Raw genomic sequence first — 25513 nt, forward strand, 5'->3', positions numbered from 1 at the left:
GGGGAGTGGGGAACAGAGAGTGGAGTCTGCTACAGTGAAGGGAAAAAAATAGACGGAGAAGGCGGAGGAGCAGGCCCCAGTTTCGATTGAAAGCCAGGCCAACTGCAGGCCGCATTATAAATTGTTTCTAGTCATGACACGCATTTCTACCTCTCCCTCCAACTGCAGTTACCTTATCCCTCCAATCAGTCAGTCAGTCAGTGAGTGGGGAGTGGGGGAGGTGGGGGGAGTGGGACTTTCTCTTTTGGGGCTCTTCGTTTTAGGCCCGGGCTCATTAAATTCCGTTCACACTCTTGTACTCTCGTACGACTTCTGACTGCCTTTCTGCCTGTCTGTCTGTCTGTCGGCCTCTGCCCTGCCGTCTGCCGTCTTCTGTCTTCTGTCTCGTGTCTGCTCTCTGCTCTCTACTGTCTCTTCTGCAGTTAATCACAATTTAACTCGAGCTTTAAACTGGGTTATGGTGATACGAAGGAGTAACAGCAGCAGCCAGCAGCGAGCAGCCATGTGAAATCTTCTTTCTTGTCTGTCTTTGTTTTTAATTTTTCCATTTTCCATTTGCCATTGCCTCGAGAGTGCGGTATGTGTGGTCCGGTTCGTTTTTCTCTAATATGCCTCTCTTCTATGTAGCTTTTGCCACTGCTGCCACCGCTGCCGCTTTCCTATTACCAACTTTAAAGATTGTCATGCCGCGCTCGTTTTCCATTGTTGTTTAGATGTTTTTGCACTCGTTGTTTGTATCCGCTTACATCAAACAGAAAGAGCATCAAACGGGGGAACACAACTAACATGATGGAGATCCTGCTTGATATTGTGACTGTGGGATACCCATTAAACCGATTGGGGCTGGGGGAAGACTTTGAAACACAAAAACAATGAGGGAATAATACAATATGGAAATATTGGGGCTACAATTTGGTCCCTGATCACAGATGTATGTATTTCAGAGAAAAAGAGCTTGAGAGAAGGAAGATCTTAAACAAAGTCATAATACGAATAAAAAGAATACTTTAAGTACACTGCGATGGTAGGGAATGTAACATGATAGCTGCTATATGATCACTGATACGTTTTCCTGGTGAATATGCCATTGCTATTAGGGATTTTCGATTATATCTCTGATCTCAAGATCTTTTTTGTTCTGTCTATGAAAATGTTTAGATTTAAATGATATTTAGCAGATTGATAGATAATAGATTTATATTAAACTTCACGATTTTTATAGCTTGGATCTTACCTATCTTATATCTTGCCGAATATATCTATCCAAGAACTCAGAACCTACTCCTCAATCCTCAATCCCTACCCCAACCGACTGTTCATTCAGATCCCGATCTTCAGTATATTCCCCATATCTTTCTGCTACACAGCATACCCTTGCCTGCTCCGCGATTACTGGGTATCCGAAAAAAAACAACAATAGCAAAAAGTACAACAAACACATGGGAAAACTTCCGTTGTAACGGCTCTAGATACTCGTATTTTTATGCCCATTCCTCTTTATGCTTGCTGTTAATTTTTTCTGCCCCCCTCCCGCCCCGTTGCTCCACTGCCTTTGCATACACACACACACATACTTATGCTCAAAAAGCATAAAGATATAGAAGGAACTTTGGCGGAGGAAGGAGGGGGGTGTGGTGTGGTGTGGGGCTTGTAGTCTGTTCGGTTCGCGTCAGACACACACAGTGACACACAAAAGTGTGTCGCCATGTTCATTAAAAAGCAAATGGGCAAGCACTTGTTAAATTAATAAACGACAAAAAACGCCGACGGACGGAAGAGCAGACGACGAAAAGCGGAACGCGATGGATGCCATGGAAACCCGGCTCTCAAGGAAGTGCTTTCCTCTCCAACGGAAGGGCCGGGGGCACCCAGTGGACGGGGACGTGGAAGGGGAAGGGGACTGTGACGGGGACAAAGAATGCCTTTTATGTTCCTTCCGAACACCGAGCTCCGATTTCCATTGCTCTTTTGCTCATCAAAACAGCAAAAATAACTTCATTAATTTGAATTACTTTTTTTAAGATGGATAGAAAATGTGAAATGTCAGAGGAATATCCTCTTAAAGTCGGGGTATTTCTACAGAATAATAACCTTTAGATAGTTGGAACAACTTTTTGGTAACTATTTCGCTCGAGAAGTTTTGATTCTTTTAATTTCCAACAATTGTCTTTCTTGAACACTCCCCACTATTCCGCTTTCAATGCCAGCCCAAAGGTTTTTCCTTTACTGTTTCCCCCGTTTCAGAACCAAAAACTTCTTTCTCCTGCAAAAGTACTCTCCATTTCGGCTCTCACCAGCCTTGACCTTCCACAGGCCCTCCCCCCAGGCAATAAATTGATTTTTTTTCTGTTGTATTTCACAAGCTGTTCCAATTCGCTGGCGGATTTGCTAAACAGTTTGTCCACATTTAACCTCCAAACGGGGGAGACACATGATTACCTGCTCCAGATGCTCCCTCCGGAGGTGGGCAGGGGCACCTCCTGCCATGCCCCGGAAGATTCACAAAGGCACAACATTCCGGGCTTTAGTTTCCGTGGAATTTGGTTTGTCAACGCCGGCGGTCGGTAATATATATTGTTATAAAATAATACAAGTGCCGAGAGCGCTTCTGTGGATGGATGCGGGGGGAGGGGGAGGGGGGGGTGTGGGTTGGGTGTCTGCTCCCCCCCCGCTCTCCTTCTCCTTGGGGCTGGCCTGATGCCGTGGCCTTTATATTTTTTACTCGGCCTTTTGGCTCTGGGCCAAAAAGAAAATGTTGTCTTTGCCACACGTTTTTTCGCTTTTCTTTTCTGTCTTTCCTTCACTGTTTTACTACACTAGTGTGCGTGTGTGTGTGTGTGTGTGTGCGTGAGAGAGAGTGTGGCTAACACGGACACTTGCGTTGCCCCCCGCCTAAAACCCGCACTTGAACCACTCTGCCCCCGGATTCCATGCCCCATACATATTTCATTTCGTTTGCGTTTTAGTTTTTCCTCCTCTCCTCTCTTTTCTTTTTTTTTTGGGGGCACACGCAAAGCAGGAAGGAAGGGATGTTGTGGGAGGAAAGGGAGGGGCCACAGCCTACTCCAGGAACTAATTCCCATAACTATAAGACCGCCCCACGCCATATGCCATATACGCATACACGTGTGTGTGTGTGTGTGTGTGTGTGTGTGCTCGGACACATCTGTCGATCGCACGTGTGGAGGTCCTGACCTGACCCCAAGGCCTGCTCCTTTCCTTTCCTTTCTATTCCTCACAGGTAACTGAATTAGCAGGCAGGCCTGCCCCACACATAGATACAGATACAGATACAGACATTAGCCAGTACATATATTATGAGGTTCTGAGTGGCTTTCGTAGTCTGTAACTCTGTCATACATTTGTGCGGATGTCTACCTTGGGATGTCACGACATTTTCCAGCTTTTTAAATATTGAAAAGATCTATGAGATATGCAGATTTAAGGAAGCTACCTAATGGGGTTATTATATATTATTATTTTTTAGAGAACGTGGAATGTTGAACAGTGGAACTACTGCTATTTTCTGATAATATTTCGCAGTTTGCTTGATAGATTTATTCAAAAAAAGTAGTGGAAATTAAGCTATGAACGATGTTCATGTCTAGGGAATTTGGGAGTGACAATAGTTGTGCATACTTCATCCTGCAGATGATACACATGTATGATCCATGAACTGCCCCACTTATCAGCTATAAAAAGGGGCTATAAAGCATATTCAGAGAAAAGATACAGCGCTTTCGAGGTTGGGCATTAAGTCTTTATATTGCAATAACTACCTCCTTCTGTGTCCTAGTACTCATCGGATAGTATTTGCATAAATTGTGTTTTAGTTAGGCCATAAAGTATATTTATAGGGAGGATATGCCAGGGTAGGGAGTGACAATACGCTGCCAGGGATATGCGATCCATAAAAGCAGTAGGAACTTTCAGAATATTTGAGCTTCCAGTCAAGAATATTATTAAATGTTTACTCTTGGTTTATCATTATAGTAAAATAGCTTATTTTTGGGGATAATATTAATTTTATCTACATTTAACTACATTTTTGGGTGTGAGCAATAAATAAATAAACAAATATAATAGTAAATTAATAAATAAAATAATAAATAATTAAATAAAATATTAAATAAATAAATGAAAAATATAAAATAATATATAAATAAATAAAAAAAAATAAAAAATAATATATAAATAAATAAAAAATATATAATAATATATAAATAAATAAATGAGAAATAAGATAAAATCTCACTTTGCTCCTGAGAAAATAGATAAATAAATAAATCATAAATATAATACAATAAATAAATAGTAATTAATCCAAGCTTCAATTTCTATCTAAAAAAAAACTAACAAATTTCATAATTTAGTCTTGACCTTGTCTGGCCCTCTGGCACCTGCTTTTTGGCCACGTTTATAGCACCTTGTTTATCAGTAAATTTATGGCATTCCTCAATAGATATTTTGATTGGATTTATTTATGGCACGGGCCTCATGCCATGAATTTAGCACAAATTTCCTCTTCTCTTTTTGTAGCACCTATAGGAAAAAGGGAAGCCTCGTACGTGAACAGCTGTGGTTCCATCTATTGCTGGTATTGTGAAATACTTTTGTATAATTAGTTGTGGCTTTCCACCGGCCACAAATGGGTCACGGAGGGAGGCCCATCTTTGGGCTTTTGGGGGGCTCCAGCTTGTCTCATTTCTCTCGCTCACTGCCGCTCTGTGTAAGCCTTTGCGATGACAAGCTGCTGACAGGCTGCGACTCTCCAGCGGGGTCCGGGGTCTCCGTCTCTTAGTTCCGCCACTCATTATGTAAGCCTGCCACATGGCATTGCATAATGGCGCACGTCCCTCCCGTCCCGTCCCGTCTTTTGTTGCTTCAAATTAAGTTTTAAGCATCGTCGAGCGGGACGATGACGCTCTTTCGCTGTCAGGCGTCGCTCGTTAGTACGTGTCAGCCGCACTATGCCCTCCCTGCGCCCCCTGCGGCCCCTCCGGCTCCGCCTCGACCCATGAGAGTATCTGCAAAGCAAATCCTCAGTGGCCTCCCCTTACAGCCGCCTCCCAGTCACGTCCTTTTGTTGCAGAACCACAAAATCTTTGGAGCTACCCGGAAGCAGGGGGGGACACTTGTCTAACGCTCCTCCTGGTGTGTTATTTTTTCCTGTTTACAATTTCATTATTTCACAAAAATACTCTGTAGTCAGCGGAAATATTTTGGCATAGCGATAGGGAAAGGGGTGGAGAGAACATCCTTAGAGAAGGAATGGAGTCGAGAGAGAGAACTATCTCTGCCAGGAAAATCTCTTTCAATTAAAACCTCTAGACGGAATCCCCTTCGAGTGAGCCATCTTCCGGGGATCATCTGCCACCAAATACTTGCACCATGCAGGCATCTCCTCCTGCCACAATCGGCAGTGCCACAGATTTGTCGCCTCCGTTCATTCCTCATCCACTTTATGCCGAGACACACAATTTGTTTAAATATTTGAAGCAGCCAGCAGAGAGAGAGAGACGCGGAACGTACAACTTTTGGCATTCCATCCATGGAAGCAGGAGAACGCTCCTTGGAGGAGGTGGAGCCTCCCTCCCCGCTCGGCGGGAAACTAGTTTGGTTTTACCTGCAAAATTTTCCATTTCATTTGCTTTGGCCAACATTTTGTTGCATGTTATTTGGGTTGCTCCTGCCTGCCTGCCCTGCCTCTTGACGGAATGAACAACTGGCACATTGAGCTCAAATTCTATTAGCCAAAAGTCCGTGTTGCAATTTTCCCCGACATGCTTCGCTCAAGTGCTCCAACGGCTGTGTGTGGCACGTGCAGCCCGGGCACAGCAAAAAGATAGACCTCAACTAATGGTCGCAACTCTTCAAAGGGAAAATTGGAAAGATAAAGCCCCCCATTGGGGATTGTTTTTTTGCACTATTACAAATTATTTAAGCCAACGGAATTGGCCTCGGAAAATACAGAAAACTATCCACTAAAGGGGGAAATATCTAGTAATATTTAAGGAATGCTCGTTGAACATCTCGGATAAAAGTCGATCGAATCCATGCTCTGGAATGGGCTTAATAGACCGCAACTCTGGCCTCGATCTATCGGCTCTCTGAGGAGGCTCTCCGCACCCCGCACTCCGCCTCCCGTATCGAATTTCAGTTATAATGGATCCGCAGATCGCCGCAGAACAAGGTTGTCATGGCTCTGGCTCTGTCGTTGTCATTATTGGCTCATTATAATTATCAAGTTGCAGTTTCTCCGCTCTCCAGACAATTCATTCTGCTCTAAATTATTTCCTCCCCCCACCCCGCTCCCCTCTCTCTCTTGCGGCTATGCCACACGCCTTTGCCGCTGGCTGCAACATTCGAAAACTGTAAATTGTTGCCACAATAATCGCAATAATTAAAAGCGAGCCACGGCCACAAATCATGAAAAGAGCAGGAGCTGCGCAGCGTGAAAACCAGCCGAGGGGAAAGGCGTCAGCGGCACTGGAGGAAAATCTAGAACGGAGCGCCTGGGAGCACCTGGGGAGGCCGGGAGACCCAGGGATCGTCGTGGGGCGTTCTTTGTGAAAGGGTCCATTCGGCCGATCCGCAATTAAAGTAAACGACTCGACGGCATTCGGAGGCGCTTTCCTTTTGATCTGGCCATGGATACTCCTCGAGTGTGTGTCTGGCGGATAAGGATGGAAATTGCATTTGCTCGATAAAACCGAGGAAATTGGCAGCAGGAAAGGTGCCCAGAGATACGTTCTCTAATATGTAACCCATTTCACCCGAATTTCCCCCCTCCAATATGCCATTATCATTACCTAATGACGGCCAAAAGCCGAGGAGAAATTTGCATTTCCAGGTAACTTTTAATCTCGTTTTCGCTGTCGACTTTTGTGGTAAACAGATGCCTGGAATTTTTTACGATATTTTGTTGCTTGTTTTTTTGCTGGGGCTTATCTCCCCACTCGGAGACTTGGAGACTTGTTTTGTTTGCCGGAGCTTTCTGCCACTTAACCTTGGGATTGGCGCCCAACGTGACTTTTGCTTAACAGCCCGAACCAACGGCAGATGTGGCACTGCCCCCCCTCAGACCTGCTCCTCACTGCGGCAACAAAGACAAACAACAGTGTCAACTCGTTGGGACGAACACAGCAGGTGGGGGGCGGCGGACGGGGGGCACTGCGGTCGCATAAAAAGTTACGCAGTTCACTTTTCCTTTTTCTGGGGATTTCTTGGCGAGGATTTTGGGGAGATTTTCGAAGGGGGAAGAACCCCCGCAGAGTACAAAGAAAGCAGGGATTTATCTTGTGGCTGCCAAGGCAACAGTCGGCGGGAAGGACGCAACAACCTTAAAGGGTATTGCCAGATTCGTCACCAGAAACTCTCCTTCCTTCGTCGCCCTGGGGTGTGGGGCAGAAACAGGTACCGATGCAGAGGCGTGACACCTGGGGTCTGGGGGCTGAGTGTGTCACCAAGTGGCTGTTCCGCCGATTGCTCCTTGAAGTTTAATTAAGGCGCAAAGTCAAGGATTTGCATGCATACAGAAAGGGGAAATAAATACGGAATGAAGAGGAAAGTAAAAAGAATAAAAACCAGGTTGTTAAATCGAAAACGAACATGCAAAAAAGTGAATGGCAGTGGAATGGAAAGTTTCGGATGAGTCAAGGAGAGGCATCGCGAAAAGGCATTACAAAATGCATCTCGAGATGCAAAGAGCAGCTGTTTCAACTGCCATTTCGTGCACATATAAGAAAATAGTGCCTCGATCATGTGGGGTCTCCATTGTACGCCCAACACTTGTTGCAATATCATCAGCAGGTCGTGGCTTTGGGCAAATATTTAGCTATTTATTTGATGTCAGGCCTTAGCTAAAAGGTTCTTAAAACCCAATGAAGGCTTCCTGCTTTCGCTTGGCTCTTCCACGGACATTCCGTCAGAGTATCTCCTGCGGCCAGCCCAAAGAAACGAAGAAACAATGGGAGTACGAGTATCTATCAGATACAATCTCTCTCTGGCCGAACATGAGCACAATGCAATTGAAAAGCGCCGACCAACCGACAGGCAGACAGACAGACACTCATCAAATGCATCTCCTATTGAGATTTGCGGGCAGGGAGGAGGCGACTGGAGACTGGAGGCTGGAGGCTGGGCAGAGACGTACATACAGTTTATTGTATAATTTTTATTACCTTTGCAACAGCTACAGAGCGAGAGAGAGAGCTTGAGAGGGAAAAGATACAGATACAGCGTGAAGAGGGGAACGGAACGGAACGGAACGAGTGGATGGGGCAGCGGGCAGGGGGTGGGGGGCCTACGGATCCAACCTTGCGCCGCATATCTGCAAGTTGTTTAAATTAGTTCTATTCTTGTGCAATTTTCTACGTGGCACCTTTTGTGCGGCATCGTCGTCGTCGTCGTCGTCGTTGCTGGGGCTATGGCTATGGCTATGTCTCTGGCAGTCGCATTCTTCGTTGCATTGTTAGCCACGCTTTCCTCCAACCCATCCCCCCATGGCCCGACCCTGCCCCTCTGGCCTCTGCTGAGGCATCGGACAATTGCACTCGCCAGTACGTTTTGTATCTGTATCTGTATCTCTGTAGCTGGCGAAGCGTGCCCGCTCTTCCTCTGCCTCATCGCGATATGAATGCACTCTCGTACCTATGCCTCCCGCCCGTACGTCCCCCTATCCGTGCATTCTGTACCGTGTATCTATGTAATTTGCGCACATTTTGCCGTCTGTAATAAACGCGAAATTAGTTTTAGCTCTGCCCGATTCTTGCTCGTTCCAATGGGAAAATAATATACTCAAAATTGATTTTATTATGTGAAGATTTGATTCGCTTACCGCCCCCCGCCCCCCACCTGCATCTACCCCCTTCCTTGTGGTATTCCTGGATGATGTTGCAGTATTTTTGCCTGCAATGGAGCGGCGAGGAGTTCCTTTGTTGCAGTCCGTTCTTTTTTTGTGCCACGATATTTGTCCATAAATTGAGTGTGATTATCCTGTCTTTTCGAGCGAATTGTAAAGCTGGTATTTACCATTTACCCTGCTATTACTTGGGGTATTTTATATGGAAATATTTTTGGTATTTTTTGTTAGTTTTTCATACGAGCTTTTCTTTAATATGTTTTTTTGTGTACTATTTTCAAGAATTTTTAAATATTTTTAGTGTATCTGGTATTTTTGTTAGTATTTTTAGTATTTTTCTGGTATTTGCTATTATATCTTGAGCTTTCTTTTACCAAGTATGTTTAGAATTTTATAGTATTTTTAGTATTTTATAGTATTTTCTAGTAAGCTTAGTTTTTTCTTGTAAATCTAGAAATTTATAGTATTTTTTAGTATATTCAAGTATTTTTGTTTGGTATTTTCCAGTATTTATTACATTTTAATCTGTTTTTTGTTTTACAAAACGTTGTTCAACAATTTAGTCGTATATTTTCGCCTTGGTTTCCTTTAAATATTCCTATAGATTCTGTTGAAATATTTGCCTTTCCATGTGGAACCTGCGACGGGCTCCTTGTTTCTCCTACTTTCTGTTCCAGTTTTCTCTCCCAACTGCAGCTGCATTCTTGGGCTGCAATTGCAGTTCCGTTTCGTTCCCTTTGCATTCAGTTTTCCTGTGGTTCGCCTTTCACGTGGGTCTGGGGCTGGAACTGGGTCTGGGGCTGGGGCTGGAACTGGGGCTATTTGTCACAGATCTGCAGCAATTTATCGCTCGCTTTTGCTCCAAATAATGGCAACGGCCACACGGGTTACGTTGCCCTTTCGTGCTCCATAAACAACGCTGGTCACACTCCAGGGCCCCCCCACACCGCCGCCCCGCCGCTGTGTGCTGGTCCGAACCTTCTCTCATGCGAGGCCCCGTACCTTCTCGCATGTACACAAGTACACATGTAGTACCTTCTCCTGCCACATGCAGATGTGTCTGTGGGGCACTCTGTGTGGAGGAGGAGACCGGAGGAGGCCCAGACGTGCTCTGCATTGATTTTGGGGGCAGACCTTGGTTCGGATTCGGATATTTATGATTGTTTTAATTCATTTCCGTGGGCGTTTCCCTTCTGTGAATTGGCCCCCAATTGTAATTGCCTTTCCCTCGGCTGCAATCCGACTTTATTAACTTTATTCCGTCTTTTATTTCCAGGTATGGTAACAGGAACGGGCTTGAAACTAGCTTAAGACTCAAGATATTCGTGGAAAGTGTTTACTGATCAAGATATTTAAGTGCCCCTTCGCTCGAGTAAGTATTCTTCAGAGAAACCAGAAACAAAACCCAAAAGGGAAGATAAGTAAGCCTTGACTTTGTTTTATCAGCTGTACTTTATCTGTGAGATACAGTACTCGTCGTACTATTTGCTTGCAAGCGAATGCAATTTACACGAAAACTTCATTAATAAATCACAGAGACAGAGACAGAGAGAGAGAGAGAGCACTAGTGCCATCCAGGGGGTGTGGCGACAAGCCCACACACGAAAGAGGGATGGGGGAACATTTTTAACTGAAATAAAATGAAGTGTCAAAATGTAGGGAGCGGCCACGCCCCAGCATGTCGAGAGCATCGGCGTTTCCTGACAGCAAGTGCTGCAATTTACTTAAGAGCCGAGGAGACGGAGCAAAAAAAGGGGAAAAAAGCTACCCATTTACATGAGAATCAGACGACGGGGCGGGACTGCCAGGGAAGGTTCAGGGAAGGTTCCATGCACTCCATGTACTCGTAGTTGTATCCCCCAGCGGTGGGTCTGTCTGTTTTTCATGATGTTATTGAATGCGGAAACAAAAGGACGAAGCATAGGGAAGTGGCTGGCTGTAAGGGCGCCTCCAAAGGGAGTTCTCGTCTACATTTAATCATATTTTAGTTCCCAGGAGCATATTTATTCCTTCGCTTCTGCCTTCTTTTAAAGCACACAAGGAAGCGAGATGTGCCAGCGAATTCTGCAAAAGAGAATGCTCGAAAACAACATACATTGCGTGTGCATGACGCGGTGCTTTAATGCCAAAACCAAACCTGTCCCACATATTTTTTGTTTGTACTCCTCTCCGGTTACATTTAATTGCATTTTGGCCTCAGCCGAAGGCAAAGTGAGAGAAAGGTCTTAGATCCGACTGGATTTATGTGGGTGATGCGCGTACAGTTCTTGAATATGAATCGGTGTTGCGCTGCGGAGGCACTTGCCTGCCAGCTGGCTGCCACTCGCGCGTCGAGTGGCAAAAGTCTTTCACTTTACGCTTTCTTAGCCGCAGCCCAAAAGTCGCTTCGAGTCGCGCAGCCAGCGAGGCATAATGACGGCGATAAGTCATTAAGTAGCTCAACGCTGGAGCGGCCCGAATCGACCATTCAGCTTAGCCTCTCAGCTCCTCAGCTCCTCAGCTTCTCAGCTCCTCGACACGGAACAGAGAGCTAGCTCTCTTCAGATGACGTCGTTAAGAGGCAAAGCCAAGTCAATAGATGGAAACGAAGGATGAGGATGAGGAGGACGAGGAGGTATCCATTGAGGACGCAAGGCCCTTTTCGTGGGAGAACTTTAAGGAAATCAATAGGCAGAAAAAGAGTTTAGAAACTGCTGCATTGGCAAAGAAAACCTCCAGGAATTTCCCTCTCCGCCAGCCCTAATCACTTCTGGGGGCATTCATAAACAAACTTTCCACCGCTTGGGCTTGCAGTTTTCCTGCAAACAAAAACCTCTTCTCTCTCGTGCATAAATCATTTCACTTGATTTCATTTCCCAAAGGCCCTGCCTCCGCGCCTACGAGTGCGGGTATTCCCTCGATTTTAATTAAAAGTTTCAAGTGCCGCCTCACATAAATTCCAATCAAGATTTTAGTGTCCCTCCAGTGGCTGCACTCGCAGGAGTACGTGGGAGTGTTTTCCCAGGAGCAGGCGCTGTGCGAAATTCAATTAGATCAGAAGTCAATCAGGTTCAGGCTCTGCCGTTAAAGGACAATTTCTGAATGCACTAATTATTCCCCTATTCCCCCGTAGAACTTTTATTTACGGGCACGGGAGGAGGGGGCCATAATTGCTCAAGTTTTTTGGGAAATTAGTTTGATAATCGAATAAATTACGGACAGGCATTGGACTGATGAATACCGATTAGAAAGGGTCGCATTAGTAGGGTATGTGTACGATATATCGTATATATTCTATTTTCGGCAAGCAATAAAAGCAAAAAAAGCTTTGCTCAAGTCATTATATATTATACATATCGTAGCCAACAAAATGCCTCCCCCGTCCCCCGACCCCCGACCACACAATGCAGCGTCCCCTCCGTCATCATCATCATCAGCAGCAGCAGCACACACCCGGGCCCCTTTTTGGGGCCCATTTCGGGGCTTTCGGGGGGTTCTCTGGGGCTGCCTATCAAAAGCATCGCCCTAAAGGCTTCATGTCAAATGCACGAACCCAATAAATTTCATACTCTGCTGAAAAAACAGGCAAAAAGTGTAGAACAAACCTCCACAGACAATGGTGTGCAATGGCACAGTGGGTCGAAGGATGTGCGGATGTGTTTTTAGTTTGATTTTAGGGAAATTCAATTTCATTGGAATTATTGGGGACTAAAATTCAATCGAAAATCGAACTAAAAGAAATTGATTATAAAATGTTGATAAAAAATAAATATAGTTTAAATTAGATTTGAATAAAAAATCAATATAAATAAAATATAATAGGAATACAAAATAATAAAAATAAAAAATATAGATAATAATAATGAAAAATAATAATAAAAAAAATTATAGTAATTATTATAATTATATAATATAAACAAAATAATACATCATAAAAAATTATAATAATAGAAAAATAAAATTAATACAAAAAAATAGTAACACAAAATAATAACAATAACAAAAAAAAGGTAGTAATAATAAAAAGATAATAATAATAATACAATATAATAGCGGAAAAGAAAAAATAATACAATATAATAATAAAAAAGAAAAAATAATACAATATAATAATACAAAAAATAATAATGAATGATTAAAACGATTAATATGAATTAATAGTTTGTACACAGTTAATATGTTTTTATAAAGTGAAAGAATGCCTAAAAGTGGATTAAAAGATTTAAATGTTTTTTTTTAATGGAAATGCAATATAAATATGTTAAGGCTCCTATAGTTAAAGCCTTGAAGTCTTCTCCTACATTCTGCTACCTTCCTCTATGAACTTTGTCCTTCTTAAACTCAACTGTTTTAAATCCCATTCAAATCTTTAAAGTATACTTCCAAGAATTCATCATGAATGACTTCAGAATTAAAATATTTCAAAAATAAAATATATCCTAAAAAGTCACTTATTTTCTGTTTCTTTCTCGGCAATAACCATCGCGTTTTCAGTTGAAACTGGGACCACAGTGGGCCCCACTCGGGTCGGTTTTGGTTCTGTTCGGTACCGTTCCGTTGAGTTCTTTCCGTTCCCATACCCGTTCCCGTTCCCGTTGCCGTTCCATCAACGTGCCTTGCGGTTTGTTTGCCGAGAGACCTTCAGACAGTTGCCTGTCATATGTTCGTGCCCCCCGTGCCCCGTGCCCCCCGTATATTGGGCATGTGTGTGCTCTGCTCTGTGTGCGGATAGGCATATCCCTGGTATTATGGACCTCCTCTGCTTTGTTTGTTATTAATGAAGTTTCCAGGCGGCTTTTTGCACCTTGGCTCCTTCAACTTCTAACGGGAACCCCCCTGCCCCCTGCCCCATCCCCCCTCCCCAAAGGGGCAGGCTCAGTGGATAGTTAGTGCACAACGCCCCCGACAGCCCACTCGCCTACGACTGTGGTGCCGTCTCCAGGTCCAACTGTGACTGCGGCTCCCCATCTCCAGCTATGACTATGACTGTGACTGTGACTGCGACTGTGACTGTGGTTCCATCTCTCCCAGCATTTCTCTCTGGCTGCCGCCTTTCTCTTTTACCACTCGAGTTGGCTTTGACTCTTCTGACTGCCGCCGCATCCCCGGGTGACTTTGATTGACATTTGCTGTTGTTTGCATTTGCCGGAACAATTTTGCTTTTTCTGCTCTGTGCCTCCTCTGTCGCTGTCTCTGTCTCTGTGCCGTGTGCTGTGCCATGATTCCATTTCGACCACCTTTGGGTGGCCCATTGGCTGGAAATTGATCAGCTGCTGGGCTTTGTGCCGCACCAGTGCTCTCCTCTGGGCTTTGACCCACTTGCGGATCACACAAAACAAAACGAGGCAGAACATTATCCTTGGGAATCCGCCTCCTTTGATTCCACGTTAGTCACGCAATTTCCCTTCGTGGGTGAAAGGGGGAGATACGTTTGTTCCGAATAGCTGGATAGAGGCACAAGTTGTGGCAAGTTCAAGGTCTTTCGTTTCTAAAGTATCCTAATGGGCTGTTATGGGAACTTGGTTCCCAATCGCAAGTTCATCTAAGGGAAATTTGCCTTCCCTTCTCTTACAGCGCTAAAAGCTTGCAACTTTTCAGTGGCTGGCCCAGTGCCGGACATCCCTTGACCCCGTTTCCCTCCTTGGACAAGAGATCCTCCAGATAGACATTAAAATAATGCACTTTGTGAGTTAGAGCCGGCCTCAACAAGCTCCCTAATTGCCTCTTAGAGGGGGAATCACACGCTCCCCCACGCTGCCCCCCCACTCGGTGGCATGTCGCTTGTAATTAAACTTAAAATTATTACTTTTCGGAGGCAGTGGGTGGACCCGGGAGAAACCCGTGTACGAGTACTGTCATTCCGAAATCAGAGTTAAAGCTGACTTGTTTTTTTGCCTTTCAGGCGGGACTCATTTTCCGCATTTTCTGACTTCATTCGAGGGAGCCATCGCTCTGGCGATTTGCATGTTTTTCCGAGTTTTCTATTTGTGCTGTTGCTGCCGCTGCCACTGCCACTGCTGCTGCTTGTTGTAAACACAAGAATTGGGCGGCCATCAGTGGGTGGCATTCTGCATACTTCTGGCCGGGCACTGGCTAAAGTTTTGCCTCTGAAGTTGGTTTCTGTGTTGGCCTGGCCTGGCCCTCTGGGCCAAGTGGCTAGAGAGAGAGAGAGGGGGAGGGAGAGAGGGACTTACGTGCCTGCAATTCTGCGTTTTGTTGGGCAATTGTTAAATCGATAAAAATTCTTTCTTTTTGTAGTTTATTTCCCGCAAAAAAAAAAAACACACACAATACATTGTTGCTCCACATTCTGTCTGGGTTTCTATTGTAGTAATGTAGGGCACTCGTTTTGGGGGGACTTACTTGGGGATTATCTTCATTTCTGTGTATTTTTTGGGGGATTTGCATAGATTAAATCGTGCCTTGCCTTGTAATTGAATATAAATCAGTTTTATTAGGCTTTTATTTAATTATTTAATCAGTTTGTTTGTCGTTGGTGCGGTTTTGATTTAATTTTAAATTCAATTAAGGGTTTTTTTTGTTTTAATTAAATTAAGACTGGAAATCTGTCCATCTGCGACCACAGTTGATCCACTTTTGTGGTTGCAGGCGAGCCCCAATAAAAGAGTGTGTACGGAAAGTAATTTCTTTATATTTATATAGATTATATATTGGAGAGTTCCCTCAGTATTACAGCTACTATTGAAGCCTTGTCTCAACATAGCCCATTAAAAACTACAATAATTGTACCAGGATATTTTACAAAATATTTCAACAGCCTTGGGCTTATAAAAAGGAAGCAGTCTCATGGAAAATTAATTAATTTATTGGCTGAAATTATATCCCTCTTGAAACCGGCGATGAATTCGCTCTTAAAATATCAGTAAACTGAAATTTTATTCCTTTTACCTAGTATATCATTGAAATATCACTTGTGCCCCCACAAATACTCGTATGCCGCATATTTATATAAATATTTTCTCCTTATAAATGCGCAGCCATTTATGGCTGACCTCCGAACTCTCCGAACGCTTTCCTGCCTTATCCTTCGCTGCCTTCGGGCCTTGCATATATTTCTAGGTAATTGCCGAGGCTCTGCTGAATTTTTAATTTAATATTTTGGCAATTTTAATTTTTGGCCCTTGGAGTGGAATAACTTTCCGCCATTCTCATGGTTTTTCCGCCTCTCTTTCTCTGTGTGCTTTTCCTTTCCCTCTCTTTGGTTTACTTATTTTTTGTGTTATTTTAACAATTTTTCGAAGCTGAAATTTTCATTGTTTTTTATTGACGCTCTTTGTTCTGGCTCGTTTCCTTTTCGGTCTTTTTCTACCTCCCTCCCCACTCCCCACTCCCGCCTCCCGCCTCTTTCTCTCGAGTGTTTTTTAACCCGCACGCGACAATTATGCATATTTATATAAATAAATATATGTACACACACACACACACACACACACACACACACACACACACACACACACACACACACACATTCGCGCATAACAGGCCTTTGGCCAACGGAGCGTATGCGTAACATTTTTTCCAGCGCTTTTCAAAGTGGGTTTCCCCTTCTTGTCCCCTCCCCCGGCCGTTGGATGTTAAAAAATGTGATGAAAAAATTCTTGAAAAATATATATATATATTTTTTGCGCTTTTCTATATATAAAAAACGGGCGGCCCCTTGGGGAAGAGGAAAAGGAATGTATGTAGTTTTTAAAAATTGCCTAATTGATTGAAAAAACTTGTGAAATTCATGTAGCGTACGCGGGAGTCCATTGAAAATAATTAAGAATAGTTTTCCCGCAGGGAAAGCCGCGAAAAATAGCCATGAAAAATGCGCTAGTGTGATCGCAAAAAAGAAAGAAAGTCTTCACCCTAGGCACTGGGTGGAAAGCCATTTCGGATTTTCCTTTCCACTCTCCAATCCACAAGCAGTTGGCTTTTCCGTGGCGCCATTAATCAACATTATCGGCTTATGTCCGGGCCCAAAGCCTCGCGGAGACCCCTAAAAATAATTACCCCGTACTTAGCATGAATATGGGAGATTGAGGAGACATCTGCACACGCATGACAGCCAACAGAACCCCATCCAACCGCTAAGCCAGCAGGCACTCGAATGGGAAGGGTAATGGGACTTGGCCAGGCCAAAAAAAGTGGCACAGACAGACAGACAGGCAGAAAAGTTTATGAAAGAGATTCGGGTAAATCGCTTAATGGGTCACACAGTTCCCCGGGCCATTGGGGAACACTTTGTGGCGGATCCACATACAAAACCACTAGGAAATCTGTGCTGCGGATTGACTAATGATTCGGGCGCCAAGAAGTTCATCTCCGTCCACGAACGCGGCTCGGTTCAAGGCCTCCAAGCTGCACACGTGAGCAACTTTTACTTTTTATTACGGGTGGACGGGGGGCGGGATGTGAGAGTTATGTAAATACGTATTGGTTTGGGGGTCAGGCGAATCACCGAATCGGTTATGGCTGGGCCCCCGAGAGAGCACAAAAGAGGGGGACCGGACCGGACCAGACCGGACTCAGAGCGGACCGTAGCCATTATATTGATTAATCGTCTCTGAGGTTGAGGTTCGCCGCTGCTCTCGCATTTGGCTTGACCCCGAAAGAGTCGACAAAAGTCGACAAGAGAGCAGCCGTAACGCCGCGTCGTCTAGCGTCTAGCTGTAAACGTATCTATCCATCATTTGGGCCACATACCTATACGAAACCCATTTCTGTGGCTATTCCATTGATTTGGGGCTTCGCTCTAACAATTTTTACGTATTTTTTGTGCAAATTTTCTCCCTTTGATCTGTGAAAACTGTGTCAGAATGCCGCAAAACTGCCGCAGTCCAAACGAATTTCGAATACAAATAAAAACAAACGAATATGACTCAGAGATACAGATACAGATACAGATACACACGTCTATTGTAGATACACGGATACTTTTTGTGTGTGGCAAAAGCCTCTGTCAGCGGGTCAAAGAGTTGGTTGTGTTTGCACTTAGTATCTCTTGACAGATTCTCTCTCACTCTTCAGATCGCATCAGGGTTTCGGTATTTTATAGCACAATATTTGTCCAGGGTTAAATGCATTCAACAAGCTCTGCTCTTGATATATCTGCGCCATTTAGCCATTAGCCATCAGCCATTGGCCATTGGCCATTAAAGTTAAATTAAAAGCCCTCTTGAATTATGGCCAGCAAGTGTTAAGGAGGCTCATTGAAAACATCGGCCACAGATGAAATGAAAATAATTGCATTCATTAAATGCCACGAGGCGGCGGCGCGACATAAATAACAATTAAAAAATGTACAAAATTTAGGGGAAGCCTTTCTACGATGCCATTGAAGTAATGGACTTTCTTTCGTGTACAACAAAGACTTTTATGAACTTTTTCTGGACCAACTCTCTGTCGCAATCCACTTGAAGAACTCTTCATCGCGTGGGACCTTATGCAAAAACTTTTCGTGAATATTTATAGCCAACTCCCTCCCCCCCACAAGTGCCTGTCGATCTTTTATTTTCGCATAATTACCGAACACAAAATGAAAAGAAAACATCTCGAGTTACTTGGCCAAATCGAAAGTGAAATTCATGGCCTGGCCTTGTGGCCGAGTTTTACGGGCTTCCATTCCATTATTGTTTGTATTTTATTTTCGTATTGCTATTTCTGTTACACCATCTGGTCCATCGTCAAGTGCACTTTGTCGTAAATTATTCAGCTTGAAATGCAATTATAAAGAAATACATTTTCGACTCAATTTCTTTGTGATGTAATGCCGAATGTCAGTTCGGTTCGTGTCCAATTCGCGTTTTGCTCAAAACTGATTAGCATATATTTCGAATTAGATGTATACACAATTTATACGAATTTGTACATTCGTATATTTAGACGGAGCCTCCGTCAATGTGTCATAAATGATTGGTGGCTCGTTGGCTTGGTTTTTCGCCGGGAGGGGGGAAATATTCGAAACTGTCTGTCCCCCACGTATTTAAATCGAATTTGTAATTATAGCATAATTAGAGCGCATGAAAATGTTTCGAAAAATGTGTTCCAAATTAGTGAAATATATTTGTATTTATTTTTTTGTATTTTTTATTATGTGTATCACAGCGCTTTGAGTTTAAACTTATTATTATTGCAGTACTTGAATTTGGAATTCGTGTATTAATTTATTTAATTAAATCAAATACTCAAACTCAACATTTTTATTACATATTTTTTTATAAAACATTGAAATATTTTTAAATTTTAAATCAAATAATTAAACTTAACATTTTCATCCAATTTTTTTTTTTATAAAACATTGCAATATTTTTTTTGTTATTATAAACATTTAGCACAATTTAAAATTATTTGTATTTTATTTTATTATTAATTTTTTTGCTTATTAATTTGATTTATTGATTTAAATAAAAATTGCATTGCTTAGAAATGATTTTTTTTGTAACGGAGTAATTTTTTATTTATTTAATTTTTTTTGTAATTTGTACAAAGTTGCCGAAACCCAAAACTATTCACTTAAGGAATGTTCATGCAGAAATGCCAAATTACAGCCCAACTATTTATTGGTTGTGGTTCTTGTGTGGCATGTGCCCCATCTGCCCCAATTCTCGTTCTGGAACATTTTATAAAAATTAAAGTTCGCGGAATTTGGTTTCCTTTCGGTTTTGTTCTGTTTGCGGCTTTGGAAGAAACTTTTTTGGTATTCGGAATTTCTGCAGCTGTTGCTGCCTGCCAGTAAGCCATAGTCGATGGCTTTGACTGGCACTGGCACTGGCACTGGGACTCTATGGCCGTGGCAGTGGCAGTGGCAGTGGCAGTAAAGCCCCCTGTTATTTGTTAGTGTTACGGTTATTATTTTTTGCCTGCCACACAGTGTCGGGTACAGCCACAGCCCTTCCTCCAAAGTAATCGCTGGAGCATCAGCAGCAGCTGGCAATCTTTTTTTTCAGGTCTGGGCAACGCAAGGTTTCATCTATTGTTCCGATATTTGTGCAGCTTAACGACAAGCGAACGGACAACTTTATTCGAATGTTTTCCATTTTCCTCGTTTCCATTTTACACATTTCCCATTTGCCCTCGCTCGAGAATGAACTCTGCGGAATGGAATGCACGTTTCCATTTATCACATCACATTCGGGTGCTCGTTGCGGATGTGGATACGGATACGGATACGGATACATATTCCGTATACTAATACTCTGTGTAAGCTGTAGATGTGGCTCCGTATTATATGTATCTATATCCATCTGTAGATGTGCCTGCCAGATATATGTATGTACATATGCTTGGCGGTATATACTCTACGGTGCTTGTCTAGTTATAGATGTTTACATTGTTTCCAATCCGCCACAAACTCATTAGCATTGTGGTTAAGTGGGTGCAGAGGAAAACCCCTCGGTGGAAGGAAGGGAAAAGTGTTTTCATGCCCTGCGGCTGTGGCTGCCTCTGCTGATGATGCTCCTCTCTCTCTGGGTGGGTGCTGGGGGGAGTTCATGATCTGAATATATGCATGGCGGCTGTTGGTTTTTGGGGAGTGCCCTGGAGTGCCCCCCAGACAATCGCTGCTAATGAAATTTCAAGTGGAAATGAAATTTAACAAATTTAATCAAAAGATAGTAACTATTTGACGCATCCTATATATTTACTATAATTTTTGATTAGAACTGGACTGGAACTAGTCATTTGGCTGAAAACATTCCGAAGAAAGCCGGCTAAATGATTAAAATTTATTGCCCCTTTCCGTTGAGATAACTGCATGTGGAATCTGCTATCTATCGCTGACTTGTGGGCCCCACTGTAGCTGTTGGTTATTTTAGGCAGCTCTACGGCCGACCCTCGGGTCCTCAGTACGACCCCATTAGCGACCCCCAGCTCCAGCTTCAGCTCCAGCTCCAGCTTCAGCTCCAACAACCACAATCAACAACAACCGACCACGTACCCTCGCCGTTTCCGCTGCTGCCATTTTATCAGCGTTCTGTAGTATCCGCTTGGGCAAAACATTTTCATGAAATAATTCAGCAAATGCATTTGCCAGTGCCAGTGGCTGGAGAGGATGGAGCATCGTTTGAGTGTTGTAATTAGAAACAGTTTCCAGTTGGCGGGATACGAAGATAGATTACATTTGGCTCGAAACCCATCTGGAACCCGGCTCGTGCTGGGCTCCATTAAAATACTAATTATGCGGCCTTTATAGAAGCTTTAATTCGATTTAATTGAAAGCCAATTTCCGACTCCAACTCCGACTCCGACTGCGACTCCAACTATTGTTATGCCAAAGTGAACTTCACGGCTCCATGCACAACTATTACGCCAGCAATTATACATCGCCCGGCAAACAGATATATACTCCCTACCATATGATTACTAATTCTATCATCTCTCTCCCTCTTCAAATAGTCTGTCCAATGTGCGGATTGTGCTGCTGGTGAGGGATCCGCGCGGAACGATGCAGTCGCGACGGCATCGCGTGTGGTGCGCTGGCCACGAGGACTGCGAGGATGCGCGACTGGTGTGCCAGGATCTGCAGGACGACTACAAGACAGCCGAGCTGCTGCTGGAGAAGTATCCCTCGCGTTTCAGGTGAGTCCATTTGTGGGTTTTCCCCGAACTAAGCAACTAATGCCGGATCGGTTTTGTTTCCATAGAACCCTACGCTATGAGGATCTGTCGTTGAATCCCAGTGAAATGACCCAGGACATACTGCAGTTCTATGGCCTGCCGTTCGATCCCGCTGTGGAGGAGTTCTTGGATACGCACACCAAGGTGAACATTGGCGGCGTCAGCTCCACATATCGTGATTCCAGATCAGCGCCATTCCATTGGATGCAGGATCTAAAGCCCGACGACGTGAGTACTTCATGGATACATTTTCCGATCATTATTTACACCTCCGTTCGCACAGATCAAGCAAATCCAGGATGTTTGCGTCGAAGCCATGGATCTGTGGGGCTATCGACGCATCGACAGCTTCAGCAACTTCTCCAGCCTCCAGCAGACCTTCGATCCGATGGTGCTGCCGCCGCCGTTCACGTGAAGCGTCCACGGCACTAGTGTTAGCTGATCTATCTATAGCGATAACTGATAATGATAACTAATTCTTCTACTTGGTACATTTTGTTGTGATATCGTCGTGTTGAGCGAGCAAAAAGAAAAATAGGCAAAGAGCGGAAGGAACGGAAGGAGCGTAAGGAGGGAAGAGGAAAAGCGAGGAGGGATTAAGGGAGGAGAACGCATTGTGGAAACTCGATTCATAGCTGGCACATTTTTGCAAGACACGCAAACACACTTAACTGAGCAATAGTTATTACAAATATATACTGAATATACAATATGAAATGCATAATTTTAGTAATTGGCGAATTTTGTGTAGAGCGTAATAGCGTAAAGCGTAACAGCGTAACAGTCGAATATCAGATTTACATTTAGGCCTAGCATTTAAGCTAACCAATAACGGAGAAGAGAACTTAGTCTATTTAGGGCTGCGTATTGAGTATTGTTTACCCGGCTTTTTGATGTAAATTATTTAGGCAATGAACTTTTGTAATTCAGCTTGACAAGTGCATAGAGAATCCAGTGATTTAGCGTCTAACACAAACACAAACGTATCTAAACGTATCAGCATCGGTCGGTAACTAACTACAAAAAAAACAGATCGGTTCAGCTCAGTCCTGTTCTGTTCTGGAGAGTAGACAGGAACTGTATTATACAACAACTGTTTGGCAACACACAAAAATTGTGCAATATTATAATCAAAACGTAACTCACGCTAAAACCAATTTAGACACGAATTTCCTTAACTGATCAAATGAAATCGAAACAAGAGCAATGGGCACTCGACTCCTAAGCATAAGTTTCCCTAGGCGTACAATATATTATTTTTATGGTTATTTAGTTGTAATTGTAATTAAATTGTACTATACTTTACTTGTCCTTAATGTCTACAACTAAGTTCGATTCGTTTTCCTTTTCAAAAACGAAGGCCCAGTAACGTGTGCGATCAAATTGGCAACAAGAAAATGGCTACAAATTGGATAATTTGATAAACGATAAAGAATCCAGCAATATTTGCATAACTTACACTTATTAAGCAAATTACCAACTGAATAAACAATGAAATTTAAAATTAATTCAATCAACGATTTCTCAATCGCAATTTGTATGCAGATTAGTTATAAATGTATATACTCTTATAGAAATGCCGACTGAAGGTCCCTGTAGGACGCCAACGATTAGGAGACCCAAGGACTATCAAATCAAGGACATTCCCCCGATCACAGGAAGTAATTAAAGTAAGTGGAAACTTAATATATAATATATAAACAACACTCTCTCTAATATGAATATTCTAAGGTGCATTTATTGCCAAAAAAGTGGCCACACTCGACAAAAGGATTCTGCCAAAATTGGAAAGCTTTCGGCCAAAAGGAAAGAAAGCTGCTAACTGGAATGACTCTCAAATGGGGCATCTTTTCCTCTCCGTCGACGTTCTTCTTTCTTTGACGGACCTCTGACGAGTGGTGCCACTGGGATTCAACTTGTTTCCAATTTAGTTACCACCAGAAATGTGCCCAAAAAATACTTCGCCGTGTCATTGGAATCACACTGCTTTTTTTGTTTTGATTAAAGCTTGGAATGGTCGAGGACGTGCGATGGAGTGTTTTATCGAAGAGTGTGTGCTCTCTCCTAGCCACTCCCAGACCAGGGTGAGAGCTAGTCCGATCCTAGAAGCCACCTGTGGGAAGAGGAGGATAAGCATAGATGAATACGGGATGCAGATAGAGGTCCATGCCTAAGGCGGACGAGAACTCACATGGATAGGATACCGGGGTGTTCCAATAGTTCCAGACCCGTGGATCGGGTATGCCACCCTCGGGCAATGGGGGACAGCAACAGCCCGGCGCCGGAGAGCATGGAACGGGCGAGGGAGCTCCGCATGGTGGGCTGTGCGGGCCACAGCACGGACAGGTAGTTCCACAGGGACCGCATGGTCCACAGGGTCCGCAGGGTCCACAAGGGTAGCACATTTTCAATCCGTAAAATTTCTGGAATATATTAAAAAAAAAACTTTAATTTTTGGAATTTTGAAGAAAAGTCAAAGTTGTTACGATACTGAAACCCGAAAACCAAACCGAAGCTTTAAACTAAACTAAATTTTTTGTTCCGTGCTAGTCGGAGTGTTAGGAGCAACTGAAAATATACAGCAGTAGAAAATATTACAAGATTTTGACATCTATATTTTGAATACCTATGGTAATGTGATTGGCCCAACATACAATATAAATAATCGAAGTAAATCCATCAAGTCATCTGTGATAATTTCTTAATTTTCGCCCACGTGAGATCTAATTTTCATACTTTCTTTGCAGCCAAATGATTTCAAATTTGATCAGCAAGTATGATACATTATTTATTTACCTGCACTTCTTACAACGTTTTCTTTGTTTCCCACCCTATTCATCTATTCCATTGACTGTTTTTTCTTGGTTCTTCTTTTTGTATTCCCTCCAGCTCTATTGGCCGACACCCTCTCTAGCCACAAACTGCTTACCCCTCCAGGTAAAGTTATCAAGTTATTATTTATGAATATACCTTATTTAACTCTTCCTTTCATTTTAACAGATCGCACCTTCAGGTGGCCGCGGACAATCGTCATATGCTCGATGCGGCTGTCCACTCCAGGCGCCTGACCGGCTGACATCGCAAACTCCCCGCCGGCTCCTGCGTACGGGTCCACTACATAATTGCTGTCGCGCGAGCTGTGGCCTTTGGCCTGGGTGACCTTTGTGTCCGTCGGTACTTCCGCCGCGGGTGATTCCGCCGAATCTCCTCGTCTTCTCGGAAGGTCCAAGGGGATGTTCTTTTGGCTGGACTGTGGCAGCCACTGGCTGCTACGAACATGCTATGAGCTATAGCCAGTCGACAACGTGGCGTCCCATCCGCTGCAGCAAGGACCCTTGATCGACGGCGGAATTGTTGGTTCACGTCCGCGGGATATATTGTGAGCAAGCAGCCGCCGAATCAAACACTGGGCTTCATCTTCGACACGCGTAGGTGAAACAGTATATAATTGTGGATATATTTTAAAATAAATATATCATCCTTCACAGAGGACTAATGTACCCTATGTTTTGCCACAAACCGGATCGTGTCCGACAGCAGGACAGAAGCGCACCCCTTGCACAATCGGAACCTAACAATCCATCTTTATTCTTCGACATGGTCATCGACAACAAGGACTTTGACTATGGCAACCAAGGAAGGGGCTACGCCGCCTACTAGACTCTAGATATATATCGTTGTTGGTAGTTTTAAGGATATAAGCGCCCATATATTTATATAGTAGATATAAATGTTTTCAACTTGTTTATTTCTTTATTTAAGTTAAGTTATGATGAATAAAACTATTGAAAAATAATCCTTGCTGTATCAGGGAAACTATTCAGAGTATTCACAAGGTACGGAGAAAACGAAACATTTTTGATTGGGGAAAATGTCCTTGATCCTTGATAAGGACTTCATTAAATCCGGGACATTTTTCCAATCAAAGGAAGCCGTCGCTCGTCCCGATCGGGCCGCAAATAGCCGAGAAAATTAATATTTTCGATCCTTGATATCCTTGGTCCTTGAAAAGGACTTCATAAAATCAGGGACATTTTGCCGATCACAGGA

The 25513-nt window shown here is 43.4% G+C and overlaps 1 protein-coding gene and 1 long non-coding RNA gene across 3 annotated transcripts in view; both read left to right on the forward strand.

Moving 5' to 3' along the window:
• Positions 1-22971, forward strand: part of LOC6593772 (carbohydrate sulfotransferase 4) — a 33855-nt gene extending 10884 nt beyond the window's left edge. Inside the window, exons 2-4 of one of the 2 annotated variants that reach the window (XM_026987385.1) lie at positions 21242-21424; positions 21490-21691; positions 21747-22971. In XM_026987385.1, coding sequence (XP_026843186.1) covers positions 21242-21424; positions 21490-21691; positions 21747-21878 — 517 coding nt within the window. In that variant the 3' untranslated portion in view covers positions 21879-22971. Of the gene's footprint in view, positions 1-10139; positions 10236-21241; positions 21425-21489; positions 21692-21746 lie in introns of those variants that run through there. The other variant, XM_026987386.1, reaches the window with a different exon arrangement.
• A 1324-nt stretch (positions 22972-24295) lies between these two features.
• LOC113565428 lies at positions 24296-25223 on the forward strand. The gene is made up of 3 exons (XR_003408586.1): positions 24296-24400; positions 24464-24891; positions 24952-25223. It is a non-coding gene; the product is annotated as an uncharacterized LOC113565428 (long non-coding RNA).
• The last annotated feature ends 290 nt before the right edge of the window (positions 25224-25513 follow it).

Source organism: Drosophila persimilis, unplaced genomic scaffold (genome assembly GCF_003286085.1).
Source record: "Drosophila persimilis strain 14011-0111.01,24,50 unplaced genomic scaffold, DperRS2 tig00000124-arrow-pilon, whole genome shotgun sequence".
In the NCBI taxonomy this organism is placed as follows: domain Eukaryota; kingdom Metazoa; phylum Arthropoda; class Insecta; order Diptera; family Drosophilidae; genus Drosophila; species Drosophila persimilis.